General features: G+C 34.3%; 1 protein-coding gene across 1 annotated transcript; it reads left to right on the top strand.

Moving 5' to 3' along the window:
• The first annotated feature begins 8,389 nt into the window (after positions 1-8,389).
• Positions 8,390-14,909, top strand: LOC129252890 (myosin light chain alkali). Its single transcript, XM_054891039.1, has 6 exons — positions 8,390-8,499; positions 8,663-8,690; positions 11,074-11,379; positions 11,733-11,819; positions 12,324-12,370; positions 13,714-14,909. The coding sequence occupies exons 1-5, from the start codon at positions 8,497-8,499 to the stop codon at positions 12,365-12,367; spliced, it is 468 nt and encodes a 155-aa protein (XP_054747014.1). The 5' UTR covers positions 8,390-8,496; the 3' UTR covers positions 12,368-12,370; positions 13,714-14,909.
• The last annotated feature ends 1,565 nt before the right edge of the window (positions 14,910-16,474 follow it).

Raw genomic sequence — 16,474 nt, 5'->3', positions numbered from 1 at the left:
CCACTGACACGTACTGTTAGAGGGGGGCAAAAATTTAGTGGAGTGAGGCTCCTTAGATATCGATCTAAGACAGATTTCATTAAGCAATTGCAGGCAGTGTAGGGAGAATGGGTGGTTTTTGCAGATAAATTCAAGTAATAGCGTGATCTGCTTAGTTATAGGAATTGTTTGATACAAATTTACACAAGGGACATCCTTTCACAAAACGAACTGGTTTAAACAAAAATTGACGCACACATTTTTGATTTGGCTCAAGTACTTTTTATGCAAAAAAGGAACGAAAAAATAGGAAATTGCTTTTTTTAGAACAATCAGCTGCTAAAAGCAGTTGTGGGATTCCAATTATTAACAAAGTCCTATTTGCTAATAAATAAGTTTAATTAATATTATTAAATAACTCAATAGGCATGAGTTATATGACTCCAAAATGCAATTAGGTGAAGTACGAACAACAATAGAAGGAGAGGGATGGAAAAGAGGAATGAAACCTAACCAAAATACTCTAATATGTTTTCTGATGGCTCGAAAATATCAGACGGAGTAGGGGGGGGACCTATTACGCAGAGCTAGGCATCAGACAGCCATCTAAGCTCCCCGACCACTGCAGTATCTTTCAAGCAGAAATCTTTGCTGTAGGTAAGGCTGCGGAAATAGCATTCGCAAAGACACCCAGCAACGCTAAAATAAATATATACGTTAACAGCCAAGCGGCGATAGAAGCAATAAACTCATATGAAATTTCATCTAAAAATGTTCTAAAAAGCAGGGAAGCCATAGAGAGACTAGCCGCAGAGAGACGGTTCTACATCTATTGGGTACTCGAACATAAGGGCATAGTCAGGTTTTTTTAAATAATTAATTGTCGGATTTTTTCTCGAAAATATGAAAAATATTTCCTGAGGCCGCCATATTGTTAATTTTGAAAAAAAGGTTCGAATCCGATTGATTTTAGATCTCTAAGGACTTGTGATGATCACCGCAAGGGACTTCTGAAGAAAGGGGTTCCACACAAACAACTATAACTTTTACAATTACTATTTTTTTTTCAAATTTTCAAATTTGCAATTGGCTAGCAAAAAAAATTATTGAATATCATCATTTTTTTCGGGCCTCCGACTACGCCTTACCTTTAACACTAACTCAAATTTAGTGAGGAACATTAAAAACAAATTATCAAAAATATCGGAAGTGGTGAGGTACGATTTAAGTTCCATTGTAGGTAAAAAAAAATTAAAATAAAATTATAAAAATAATTCATTATTTATATATAATACATTGCATTAAATAACTATAAAGCGCAGATTTACTGACAAGTTTTGACAATTTAAGTATTTCTCATTTGATTTTAATAATTTTTTTATGAAAAATAATTGTAGTTCATTTTACAAAAGCATATGGCATATATAAATCATAATTTCAAATTTTATACATACAAATAAAAAAAAGTTGATCAACTTCTCATCAAAAAAGTTTCTAGCATTTCTTATATGGAGAAAATATGCTAGACCGCCAGCAAAAAATTGCCAAAAATCATCGCTATTTTTGAGCTACTACAAATTTGCATTTTATTGTGTCAAAATTCCATGGGATATGAAACTGCATCCACGTTCTGATTAAAAAGTGTGAGATTTCAATGAAGGGTTTCACAGAAGTTGATACCTGGAGTAAGATGCTTTTTGTAGAAAAATGAGCTATATTTTCATTATTATTAAAATTAAATAAGAAACAAATATTTTGCCTGAACTTGTCAATAAGACCTCGTAATATACATAGTTATTTATCACAGTGTGTATGTAAAATGTGAAGACGGCACAGGCTTATGGATAATTTTATTTACAGGTAAATACCCTAAAATACTAAAAGCCCCAAAAAATATTAAAAGAAAGGAATTTCTGTGTCATCGCTGGTAAAAATAGTTCAACCAAAAAGGTATGTTGCGTGGTGTTAACCAATTCATTTGCTTGTGCACAAATACAGTCACACGAGTATCAAGATACTAATGCAATGAACAAATTTAATTAAAAGAAAACGGAAGAACTATGAGATGTACAAAAGTAAGGAATTTTTTGCTTATACACTTATAATACTTATGTGGTAAGTATGTATATATTCGTATATGTGTAAGTAAGCAGTGCTACGTAATTTTGTTGTTATCCATCGATGTTTATATACATATACTCTTACATTTGCTAGAGAAATAGCTACTGAGAGATATCTTTCAAAAATATTAAGAAACAAACAAGACGCAGGCATAAGCCAAAGTATTACAAACGTCGAAATAATCAGGGTCAATAAGAAAAAAAAATATACACATATTATTGCGGCTAAAAATTATACGTATGTATGTGTGTACTTGGTACGCACTACTTATACGACTGGGAGTTGTTGGGCAACGGACTAAAGGAAAAGTATTTTATATAATAAAATACGAGAAAATTGAACAGTACTTTGGTAAATACATATAAATACAAGGTGGCGCTAAATTAGTCATCCAATTTTTTGTTTAAATTTGCTGCGTACAATCGGTTGCAAGAAGAATTCGATGTTCTAAACAAATTTTTATATCAGAACTACATTTCTAAAGTAGAGAGTGGTATCAAAGAAAATAGTAAATCTTTTTGGCAGTTTATTAACGGTAGAAAGAAAACCACTGGAATTCCGGTTAAAATGCATTATTTGGGGGAAACGCTGTCGGACAATCAAACAATTAGTAACCTTTTAGCAAATTTTTTTTGATCGGTTTATGTTTGTCAAACTGCCGCCCGAATAGAAAATACCTCTTTTAACCGCTCACCAACAAATAAAAGTTTCCAGCTCTCATTTAATGATGTACTCAGGAACCTTTCGGCCTTGACAAATGACTCAACTCCTGGAGAAGATGGCTTCCCTCCTATATTATTAAAAAACTGCATCGTTAGTAAAATCATTAACAATTATCTTCAATAAATCACTAGCTTCTGGTGAACTTTTACATAATTGAAACAAATATTTTATCATATCGTATCTGCTAAATCACTTGCATACATAAACTCTTTGAAAAGCTAATTCATGATTTGATTTTCTTTCAAATTTCAGAAATCAGCTAATCAGCACGGCTTTGTTAAGGGTAGACCTACTGTTACGAAATTATGGTTATTAGGAAATTTTGTCTTAAAGTAATTTTAAACAGGCCAATAATGCGATGTTACATTCACCGACTTTTCGAAAGCGTTCGATAGAGTCAGCCATAGTATCCTACTTAAAAACCTGGGTTCAATTGGGCTGCATCCTAGCTTACTTAAGTGGCTTGCATCTTATTTAACAGATATAACTCAATTCGTTCGTATAAATATCGTAAAATCTGATGCCATCAAAGTTACATCAGGCGTACCTAAAGGTAACCATTTTTGGCCACTATTGTTCTTAATATTTCTTAATGACATTCCAAACGTTTTTGAAACATCCCGTTGCACATACCGGTATTTTGATAATCTAGGCGGCCAAAAGTCAATTTTGTAAAATGCATTAATTGATTTTAATAATGAATAAAATATAAAGATAACACAATAGAGTATTCACTTCACCCCCTCTCGCGCTTTTTCGTCGCGTGCGCTACCGCCGTATTGGCAGTCAAAAGTTCACTGCTTATCACACTACACATATCTCGCTCGGCGTTCGGCAAGCAGCAAATCTTCAAAAAAGTAAAGTGAACTTATTTAAAGTTATATGTCTCGTTTTAATGATGGAAATTGAAGCTTCAGGTATGTTTTTTCCAAATTTAATAAATATTTTATAGATTTTGTTCATTAATAACGTAATTTATTGAATTCCGTACAAGGAGAAATAGTGCATTTTTTACACATATTTTTTTTATTTGTTAAGCTGAAAGTTATACTTCCAAGTTCGTCCAAGCTTGAATTTTTTTTTCAGATTGTGTACATATGCTTTGAGATGTAGAATAAAGTAGAATTAGCCGCGGAAAACCGCAGATTAATTAATTGTGGAATTTCAAAAGTTTCATGGAACAGTTTTTTTAAAGCGTTGTCTATACTTGCTATTTTTTGGTTTGTTTAAGGTTCTCAAGGCACTTCAGGGGTTCGAATTGTGACTCGAAAATACCTATTCGACCGCATGCAAGCTCAGAATTTACCAAATTTGGACGAAAAATTAAACTCTTTACAACAGGAGCTTTTGTCAAGTGAAAAATACTCTGACGAACAGATATCAGCTCTTAAGCACAATTTTTCACATTTTAAATCACAAATCAAGAAAAAGTGGCTACAAGTACATAAAAAGGAAGATGTTTTCCTATCAAAGTACAAATCTTGGTTGGAAGGAGGTTTTGAATTAACTGTTGCAGCAATACCGAAACGATGTGGCCGTCCTCAGAAAGATTTCAGTGACTCAGGTGAAAGATCTAAAAGACGCAAAACTGCAGAACTCAGATCTACAGTAAAGGACAAAAACTTGATTATGCATGCTGCTTCAGTAGAGTTAATCAAAAGTGGGAAGAGAGATGCTTCTAAAGTATTAAAAGACATTCAAAACTCTCCGATACGTGCGACAAAATACAAAAAGGCATTTTCAAACACTAAGAAAAAAGAAATCAACTCTTTATCACCAATGCAAGCATTGAAAATGATGATTGATGCTGATCTAACAAGTGCTCAGTACGAAGTTATAAGGAACACATGTAAAAAAATTTTTCCCTGCTACACACTTATTCAAAAAGCAAAAAATGAATTGTATCCGCCTACTGAATCTATCAGAATTACATGCACTAGTGCCGAATGTTACTTACAGCCCTTGGTCGATGTTACAGTGAAACGCTTATTAACTTATTTGGAAGTAGTTCTTTCAGCCCTTGAAGAACAAGAAAGATTGTCCCTGAAACTTATTTGTAAATGGGGATGCGACGGCTCACAGCAGTCACAGTTTAAACAAAAACAAGAAAGTGATACTGATTGTGATTCAAATATCTTCCAAACCTGTTTTGTTCCATTAAGGTTAGTCTGTGGAAAAAGTGATAAAGTCGTTTGGGAAAATCCAACGCCCTCTTCAGCTCGTTTTTGTCGTCCTTTGAGGTTCCGGTTTGTGAAAGAAAGTGTGGACATAACTAAAGAGGAAATCGACTTCATAACTGAATCTTTGAAATCGCTGTCAGCTACGGATTTAGAATTAAATAGTTTAACCTTTAAAGTCAGTCACGTGTTCGTCATGACAATGGTAGATGGCAAAGTGTGCAACGCTGCTTCTGGCACAACTTCTACCAATAAGTGCTATATTTGTGGCGCTACATCCAAAGATTTTAATCAGCTGCATTTAAAGCACGATATTAAGCACGAATGCCTTGAGTTTGGTTTATCTGTTTTGCACGCCAGGATAAGACTCTTTGAGAGTATTCTCCATCTTGCCTACAAGTTGCCTGTTCGAAAATACAGAGAAAGAAAGACAGAAGCGGAAAAAACGCTCGAGAAAGACAGGAAACTTGAAATCCAACGGAGATTCCGTAACGAGACTGGCTTGCTTGTTGATATGCCAAAAGCTAACTTTGGAAACACGAATGATGGTAACACAAGCAGGAGATTTTTCGAAGATCCAAAGTTAGCTGCTGAAATAACCGGAATCAACTATGATCTCATTTATCGGTTAAAAGTCATATTGGAAACAATTTCACGCGGACATAAAGTGGACTCGGAGAAGTATGATAAATATGCATTTGACACAGCTCAGTTGTACGTTGAATTATACCCATGGCACCCGATGACACCGACAATGCACAAAATACTTGTGCATGGTGCATTAATCATAAAAAATGCATTGGTGCCTATTGGGCAACTTTCGGAGGAAGCTGCAGAAGCAAGGAATAAACATTTTAGAACTTACCGCCAAGACTTCGCAAGAAAATTTTCCCGAGAAAACTGCAATAGAGACATTTTTAATCGACTTTTTTTAAGTTCGGACCCTTTATTTAGCAGCACTAGAAATGTTAAGTTTACTCATTCCGGCCCAACCTAACGAATCTGATTTATCAGATAATGAAAATTTGTAATTTTTTCCTTTAATTTGTTTTATTTTGCTTTAGTTCTTATTGACGTAAGATTATTGATTGAATTAAATTTTTTTTTTTGGTTCAAATAATGTATTTTATTTGACACCTTCTGTGAAACTTGCCTTTTGATAATAAATAATTTAAACACTATTTTATATAATTTAACCTATAAATACCCAAAAAAAATTCATTTTCTATTTATTCTAGTGCAAAATGGTTGTATCTTTAAATATACCACGGTCATTTAAGGGTTAATAATATAATAGTTCAATAAAAAAAAGTCCATTGTCTAAATGATGATGAATAAAAGTATTTAAGACTATAAAAAACGTTAAAATAGTTTTGGCCGCCTAGATTATCAAAATACCGGTATGTGCGTTGGCAGATGTATGCAGATGGCCTGAAAATTTACAGTCGAATAGAGGACGTAACTGACTGCATAAGACTTGAAAACTTCTTAACTTTTAATGCTGGTAAATGTCAGTAGACGCAAACTTACGATTAATTTCTATTACAAGTTGGGCACTACCACCCTCAAAAAAATTTAAGAAAAGAAAGACTAGGGGGTCATATATACATCCAAACATTGCCAAGATCTTTGCTTGGCTCTGTAATAAGGAATTAAAGAAAGTTCCAGGATATTTGTGCGCTGAAGAATTTTTATTTTTCTCTTTTAAGGTCAAACCTCGAATATTGCAGCATTACTCGAGATCCATTCTATATGGGCTCACCTTTAAGAATTGAGAAGGTTCAGAAACGTTTCACCAGATTTGCTATTCATTCACTTCAATTACAAGGCCAGTTTGCCTGCATAGCATTGTCAACTTTAGAAATGCGGAGAAAAATTTCATCGGTAATGTTTATAAGGGGCATAGTTAGGAACCAAATCAAATGCCACTTCTTGCTGGAGGTAACATTTTATAATTGTCCCACTCGTAACTTTAGACGTAGAAATATGTCCATTTACCTTATAACCAATTTTAGTCGAAATGAACCGCTTGCACGTTGTATAAGGAAGTCTAACCAATTATGCAATAATTTAGATATATTCTCCTACTCACGTGAGACTTTCAAGTCAAAACTTAATCTGGAGATACATATATTATATTTATATTATATTTTAGGTTTAGTATTCGTAATCTATTTGGGTTGTCCTTTAATTGATGAAAGATTGAATAAATAAATAAATTACTTTTACACTAAAAAAAAAGGTTTTGAGTAGTGGAAATCTTTATTTTGGCATTTACGAGCTCCATTGCTTGTCCGTTTGTATACTACAGCAGTAAAGTTTACTAGTGTCAAATATGAGTCGCGTATGACGCAATTTGCAAATATTAAAAATCTTCTAATAAAAAAAAAACAAAAAAATAAATAAAATTAAAAAATAATTGACACGTACTCTTCTGTTAGGTGTTTGGCCGTGTTACTCCTCCTATTTGTGGTGTGTTACTTGATGTTCTTCCACAAATAGAGGAACCTACAGTTTTAAGCCGACTTCGAACGGCAAATGGTTTTTATGAGGAGCTTTTTCATAAATCTTCCAATAGTGTGATTAATATTGTACCACCTTGTATTTATATGTATTTACGAATACATACATATACATATGTGCTTACGGAAAATACAATTTCTAATGATATTCAACACTATAGATTCGCAACGACTGATTATTATTACTGTTGTTGTTTCATGTGCGTAGCAAAGTAAAAATAGCAGCGACCACTGAAAATGCCAAGAAAAACGAAAACAAAACAAAGCCTACAGTGACGAACTGAATGTCATGAAGAGGGTGATGGTAGTAGTGGTTTTGTGGCTTTCATTGCTTAAATGTTCTCACTCGCCTGCCACATCAACAAGTAAATCACCTGTCCTTTGCTAGCCGAAATGTAACAGCACCTTAAAGTGAGAATTTTTATGTGAGAGCGTGTGTTTGGCTAGCAGTAAAATTGGTCGCACACATCATCAGAAGAGACACATGTATTGAGCAACATACAAGGCTACCTCGTGTGAATGGCGCTGCTGGACGCAAAACGTTATAGGGAAATGTATAAATGCAGCTGAAAGTAAATTTTCCGCGCGCAACATATAGACAACAACATAGTTTCGAAATATCTAAAAACTGCTACCAGGCGCAAACGTATGTGTTACAGTGCCATTTTGTCAGTGTATGTTTGTTGTGCATATGGAGGCATATGTGAGGCTGTAGCGATCCGACCCAGCAACAAACCGATCGCCAACTAGGCGATTACTAAGCGAAATCACAAATACACCTCAACAATTGGGTACTTCGTGCGCCTGCTCGATTTCGTGTACATGTTCGTGCGAGTTATGGGAAACTTGTGAAAAACTTTTTGACTAGCTAACCGATAGGAAAGTACCTAACACGCGTGCTGTAGACGAGAAACGTTTAGTCGAGACAGAGCTCATCCACGGGTTAGTTGATTTTTTCTCATCCAACAGACAAAATGGTGAGTGGCTGCTGAGTGCTCCAGCTTTTGCGTAGAAAGAAATACATAATTTTTTTCTACATAACCTCAAAAATTTTAGCAAATATAAAGTTTTCGATATAAATTCAAATTACTTTGTAAGAACTTTGAAAGTAAATATTTTTCTCCATTTTTTTAATTTTAGGCCGATGTACCAAAACGTGATATTGAAAGTAAGTTCTGATGGATATAATTCGCTATTTTATATGAATAAAAAGATAGTGAAAATAATGTTGCTGGTAAATTATTATAATATCAACCTTTTGAAGAATTGAAAGGAAAAAAACATTAAAAAAATTAAAATTAACCTTAAACTTATTTAATGAATCCTGACGTGGAAAAAAATTAGAAAGTGTCTTATCGAATATAACCAAAGGCCCTCAAACCGGAAACTTACGTAACAATATACAGTGATAACGGAAGTATTAAGGGCTCCACAAAAGAGTAGATGCATATCAAAGCAGCTTAGCATCATTTTGGAATACCAGTGTGCACTCATGCAAATCTTTTTATGGACACATTTACATACATACACGTTCGCACTTAACGGTACCAACCACTCATCCGCCAACGCTTCTATATTAATAGCAACATCTACGTATCTACAAGCTTAGAGTGACCAAAAACAGTCTACAAAAAAAAATGCTTGAAACATAATGGTAACGAAATGATACGCGGCGTAATGAAACGAAATGAAAATAGAACGATTTTTGTGCGCTGTTGCCTTTTCCGACGGGCGCATTTATAGTCGTTTGCGGGCTATTTTTAACAAATGGCTGAATGCCGTAAAATGTGTTAGAAAAAACCCCAATCAATGTTCAAAAACAATTTTTTAAAAAGGAAAAAGTTGCACGAAAGAAAAGAAACATCAAATTCGAAAATAAAATGTGATCAGATTATATTTGAAATATGCGGCAATAAACATACCGCAGCAAAACCACAAAAAAGTGAACTAGCAAAATACGCGAATAAATTTAAGAACGAAGGACGAAATGTTAAAAAAAGAAACCAATGGGATATTCATAAATATGTACACATATAGTTGTGATTATTTAACATACCTGAAAGTAAGTGTGTATTGAAAAACATAAAAAAATAAACCTATGTATTGGTGCACTATCACACATGCTCTGCGATAAATGAGAGTGCAAGAGATCGGCGATGACCGAACCACAGAACAACCAACGCATTTCTAATTTTGGGAAATTTTTCTTATAGCTTTTCTTTCGCACACCTTACACACACTTACACATATTTAAACGCATAAAACACACACGCACACATGTATATGAAAATATGTTGACGTACAAAAAACACACACACACAATGCGTGTTCGCTTCGACGACTTGTTTGTTCGGGCGCGAATTCGGTCGCGTAATCGGGTGTCAGATTTCTTTCAAACGGTGCGTTTACGCAGAGAAAAATCATCTAACTTCTGAACAAATGGGCTGCCAAAAAGTATGCTTTGTATAAGTATATGAATTTTAGCGACCACCTTACATGTGGACGATATACAAATATGGCATATGTCATAAATACCTTTTATTTGTACTTGAATTTGAGATCCAAGTTCGATTGCTTGAATGATGAATGAAGTAAAGACATACTTTTTTTTATGGCGATTTAGCAAAATAATGAGAATTGTAGTTTAAAGTTTTGTGATGAAATTTCGGGCGTAACGGGTTAAGATAACTTTCGACGAAGAAGAAGAAAAATGAGAATCTTATAGTAATAATAGTAAATCAAAACTTATGTGGAGTTTTATATTATTATAACTTTTTTAGGTTTTAATACTGAACATTTTGCAATATTAGGAATGAATACTAAACTTTTGCGTCTTTTGTAAAGGGGGAGAATTAAACTTTCGGCAAAATATAGGGAACACTACTTTATTTCGAGTGATAGAGTCCGCTTTTTTATTTTAACAAGTAAAAGAATGGGATCATATTTTTGCACTAGGGCAATAAATCGGAAACGCATAGCTGAATGAAGAAGCGTTCGTAGTTAACTATGGTGTAAGAAAAGATAAAACGAACGGTAAAAAAACCGAGCAGTTTCGATGCTAACTGTGGAGACATGAAATCACAAACCCTATAGAGGGCACTCTATTTGTAGGTCAACATCAGGGCTAAGCATTATGAACGTAGTTTTTTATATGTTGTCCCAGAAATGGAGCTAGTCTTAACTCGAGTCCGAACGGTAGATGATTTTTTTAAGAAGCGCTTTTCTATCATTTGATATTTTATGACCAGAGATTCGAACTTAGGCACTTCCGACTGCTAGTCGCGCATCAACTCATTCGGCTACGGTGACCGCAAATAAAATAACAACATTGAAAAACCCACTTGAAATACTACAAAAAACAACTTTATCTGGACTATGTCATTACATTCAGTTACTTCACAAATTATAATGTAAAATAATTATAAAAAAATTAAATTAAATTAAAAAAAATGTTCCCAACATTATTTCCGCTTTCTTTAAGCATTTAAAATTTGTTGTTTTATATTTATAAAAATATTAATTAATTTTTCCTCTTTCCCTGTTCCTCACAGATATCGAATTCGTTTTCGAAATCATGGGCTCCCCCGGTGTGGGCATTGATGCCGTCGATCTAGGTGATGCCCTCCGCGCTCTCAACTTGAACCCCACCTTGGCGCTAATTGAAAAATTGGGCGGCACCAAGAAGCGCAATGAGAAGAAAATCACATTCGAAGAATTCATCCCCATCTACGCTCAAGTGAAGAAGGACAAAGATCAGGGTTGCTACGAAGATTTCATTGAATGTTTGAAATTGTACGACAAAGCCGAGAACGGTACCATGCTGTTGGCTGAATTGCAACACGCCCTGCTGTCCCTTGGTAAGTTTGAGGAAGAGAAAGTAGTGAGTGCAAAAGTATTTCGTGAAATAATATAAACTGTTACATGAAAGAGGGTTGATTTTAGATTAGAACTACCCGTTTTATTTTTCACTTCGGTAAAAAGTATTGAAAATAATAATTAAGTTTTAAAGTACAATATTTACCACATTCCCTTTGTTGAGTTGAGCGTCAAAATTTCTCTACAGTTTCACATCTATGAATAATAAAAATGTCATGTATTTGTTGTGTGAAAGGATTAGAATATATGCAATAATAATACGAAACTCGCATACGATTTTTTTAAATATTTTTTGTTTTGCATCGTAATTATACCAATTTTTTCCACTCTGCAGGTGAGCAATTGGATGATGAGCAAGTTGAGACTCTCTTCGCTGATTGCATGGACCCCGAGGATGACGATGGCATGATCCCTTACTCCCGTAAGTAAAAGAAAGTAACTAAAAAATTAGCCAAATTCATATCGAATTTACTCTTCTAAACAATATAAATTACCAGCATTTTAGTTGCTCTTCATTAGATTGTCTAATAACAAAAAAAAAAAAACCATATAAATATTTATGTATTGTGTGTATTTATGTATGTATTAAATTGGTTTTTGTTTTCCATATGTATTTTCATTCCATGTCGACTTATATGTACCTACGTTTTATGTGCCAACCGAATGTTCAAAAATCCAAAAATATACCCCACGCAATCGTTTTGAAATACCAAAAATTGCACCACTTCCAACTACACTTTACCTCCCAACACGTATGTGTATGATGCACCCAATCACTTTGTTTAACCCCCACAAACACACACCTACCCACACCTGCACAAATGCATACGCACAAAAATGCACCACTCCTGCGTGAAATACTTGTGTGAATTCTACCTACAACACCAAAACAATTCAATTTGTACAATGTGTGTGCCTCGCGCAGAGTTCATCCAGAGAATGATGAGCGATCCAGTTGTCTTCGACTAAGCGGTAAGTACTTTAAAATACAAGAGATTGGGGTTGAAAGCGTAATTTAGGTCAAAAGTAAAGGGTTAAGTTATTGAAAAAAAAATTGCTTTGTAAATTTACGAAAAAGTATAGCGGTGAAAGTTACGAGCAGGTATATTTCAAGTGCAAGTACAATATTATATAAAAATACTAACGAACAATTTGTAGGTCACAAGTGTCAAATCTGAGTGACGATTGACGCCATTTGCAAAAATTAAAAATCTTCCGATAGGATGATTAATTTTGCGCCAACTTCTATTTATATTATTGGAACAGAAATAAAATTTATCACAGTCATTTTCGAAATTTAAAAGTTTTTAATTGAAATTCGCTGAATTTTAATTACACTTCAGTAATCTTATATGCATTTCGTAAATTTTAGATAGTTCAAAGATTAAACTTTTTTTTTTCGTATGAGGTGTCGCAATTAAACTTCTTGTACAACTTAATAACCATTTCCGGATGCCTATGAAATAAAGTTAGTCACAAAATAAATGGCAGGCAGTCGTTCACAAAAAACTTAAAGAAGTCTGTATGGAGCAATTTAGTTAATAGTAGAGTAAAGAGCGAGGATAAGATTTTTGGATATACAGAATTTTAGATTAATCTTTTGAGTCCCAGGAGGTATTGAAAAAATATTATCGAGGAAACCCAAACAGCGCAATCGCGTTGTCTGTAAATGCGTGGGAAAAGTCCTAAGCAGCGCAATCACGTTTTATTTTATGTCGAGAAATACCAGCAACAATAAAAAAAAAATTATCTTTTAATGTATTATTGTATTATTATAGTATTATTTTACCGGTCGTAAAATGTACGAATTATATTAAAAGGAGCAGTGTGATGCTCCGATTTATTGGAAAAAGTGGTCAAAAACTGGACTAATCGGCGGTGGACATATGCCGGTTATTTATAATACAAAAAATTCATTCCAACAATATTTCTGTTTTATATTATCATTTTAAGTTCTCAAGCTTAAAAAGAAACACCCGATACTTGCTTCAGTAAATTTGAGCATGACTTCAAAACCGGTAATACACCGTCAGTTTCTCTAACGTTCGAATTGTACTGGATTCTCCCGTCATAAAATCTCCACCGCGCGTTTGTACTGCTTAGGTTAAGCTCCATGAATTGTATGTATTTATGTTTCTCCGTACGGTTCACTAAATATGTACCATTCACTATTCCCCACTGTTATGCATAATTTATTTTTATGGCTACACAATACCTATGTGAGCGCAGATTTATTTTTAATTTAAATTAATGTTATTAATATACCGTAATTAATTTCTCCTTTCTACTTCCTTCTCTCTTTTTTCTCCGCACAGCATTTCTCGCCAAAATGTGTGAAAGAGCAGATCAGCTATAAAAATACCATCCACTTATAGCGGCAACCATTCTCCATAGATGTTTTATTCATCTCTCTCTCTCGTATATTTATTTTAAATTAAATTTTAATATTTTCTGCTTATGAATACTCTAATTGTATTACAAACGTAGTGCGATTACTTTTGAACGAATACATTAAAAGAAGCAAAAACCAAAACAAATGAAGAAGAACTTAAAACAATTTTTAAATTATGTATATAAAAACAAAAACGTAAACGAAAAAAAAAACTAAAATTATAAAATAATTTTGTTGTTCATTTATTTAATTTTAATTACATGAAAAGCAATGAATTATAATATTATATATAGACAAAAATATATATATATATATGAAATTCCGTAAACTACAATAAAAACAACAAACTCGTGTAGTCAACAGTACGAAAGGACAAAAGCATACGTATACAAGTCACTATTATAAACACAAACGAAAACAAAATATAACTTAATAATAACAATAACAACAAAAAATATGAACTGGAAGAAGCAACTGACAATTGAAAGCGCCAACCGAAAAAGTTAGTTGTAATTTTCTTTTGTAATTTGCAATGTACATGAAAATTCTCCCAACAGTGTTATATTTGCTGCCGAACATGCGGCAAATTAGAAGGAACAAAAACAAAAACAACGAAAGATTTAAGTCGTCTTTACTATCTCTCTCTCTGTTCTGCATGCACTGACATGCAATGCAGTTTTATTTCATTAAATTATTTTCTTTTGTAAATAAACAAGAGTAAAATTTTACTTTGCGCAACAAAATGCCGGAAAGCAACACTCCCAAGCATCAGCAATACATAAATCTTACGGCAAACAAAGCCAGTTGGATAAAAAAATACATGTGGCAGCAGCACATCATAGGCATGCTGGAGGTTGCGCAGTGCTTGGAAAAAATGTAAAAAAAGAATAAACAAAAACGAAAAAAAAAAAAATGGAAAACACCAATGAAACAACACAGTTAATAAGTAGTTTTAAAAAATATTTACTCATTTTGGATTACAAAACCAATTAATATGTTATAGTCATTTCTATTTAAAACAGGCCAAAGAGTTAAATGGAATTATGAAAATAACACCAAAATACACCTCAAAAAGAATATCGAATAAAGTGTGTACAAGCTAAGTGTGTATGGATAAAATATTGCTTTAAAATTTTTGGGAAATTCCTATTTTAGTGGGTACATATATGTAAATATGTATGCAAAGAGCCTTTCTTCCTAGATATCAGTGGTGAATAATTTCTACACAGTACCCAAAATTCGTGATCATTTTGGTTGAAGTAATCGACTGAATGGGTTCACAATTCAAAGGTTGGGAAAAACATTTCAAGAAACTGGTTTTGTCCAGATAGAAAAAGGCAGTCCGAAAACAGGAAGTTCTGTTGAGAATATTGCTGCTTTAGCGCAAAGTGTTGCTGACCAAACTTCAACATCGATATCTCGACGTTCCAAACAATTAGTATTCATGAATCAAAATACATTTGCGTTCGGAGGCCGAGCATCTTCTTTAATTTTTTCTGACGTGGGCTCTACAATTATATAAGTTTGACTACAATAATAATGACTCGTTTTTTTTTTACTTTTTAACTGGCCAATAACACTCATCTCATTATGTATATTTGGTGAAGACACCCGAACGATGACTGATTTACGGCGCTGTTAGTCGTTTCGTATTACTGATGAAATCCATCAGACTTTTAATATCATTGCCTGTTATTTCAGCACGCGTAGCAAAGAGATAAGAGTCAAAATATTTAAATCTAAGCAGTGACAGCAGGGCAGTTAAGGAGGAAGGTCTGAGATAATTCTACTTTATCCTCTATACAACTGGCGCAAAAAGGACTTGAAGTAATGCCGAGTCTCACAGCATGTATACCTCGCGGCCAATGACCTGAATGGGCACTCATGAAATTTGAGAGCTGAGATTTTGTTGACCTCAAGAGTTTTCGCGAGCCCGTCCGCCCACACGTGGTCAGAAAGATTTCGAGACCTTCGAAGTTTGTGTACTTGCACAGTTGGGCTGAATTGACGCGAAGTCCGCCTCTCCAAGAGCAGACCACAGGTAGTCAACGGGATCCCAATCCTCTCGTTTCGCAGGGTAATCTGCTCACAGTTTTCCTGTCTAGCCAGCTCATCTGCCTCGCAGTTTCTTGCGATTTCGCCTTGACCAAGTACCCAGATAGGTACCTAAGAGCTCGAATACAATGGACAGTGAAGTCAGACCCTAACCAAATTGATTGCCGCTTGGCTGTCGGAGTAGATATTAACCTCCGTGACAGTTATTACACTAATGAAATTAAGCAGTTATTACAATTAGCTGCTTCTTAAATTGTAGCTACCTCGACTTGGAATACACTGCAGCGGTCTGATGGGAAACACCTTGCAGAATACACCTCCACCAACCCTTCCATCCAATTTCAAGTCATTCGTGCACCCCGCACACTCTTCTCTAGAAGGAAAGCGAAGCCGTGCCCTAGCTAGCCCTGGAAATTCACATAAGTAGTGGAAAATACTTTCCTTCACCCCGTCCGCTTGACAGCTTCTGCAGATGGGATTGAAGGGGAGGTTGAGTTTGGCTGCATGATCCCCTACTTTCTAATGAACTGTAAGGGTTGGGGTATGTTCAACAATGCATTATAATGCGCAACATACCATTTCAGAGTGAGCAGTGCGTTCAAAAATGCAAATATGGCAGTACTGCAAAT

Source organism: Anastrepha obliqua, chromosome 1 (genome assembly GCF_027943255.1).
Source record: "Anastrepha obliqua isolate idAnaObli1 chromosome 1, idAnaObli1_1.0, whole genome shotgun sequence".
NCBI classification, from domain to species: domain Eukaryota; kingdom Metazoa; phylum Arthropoda; class Insecta; order Diptera; family Tephritidae; genus Anastrepha; species Anastrepha obliqua.
This window is presented reverse-complemented; position numbering and strand designations above follow the sequence as displayed.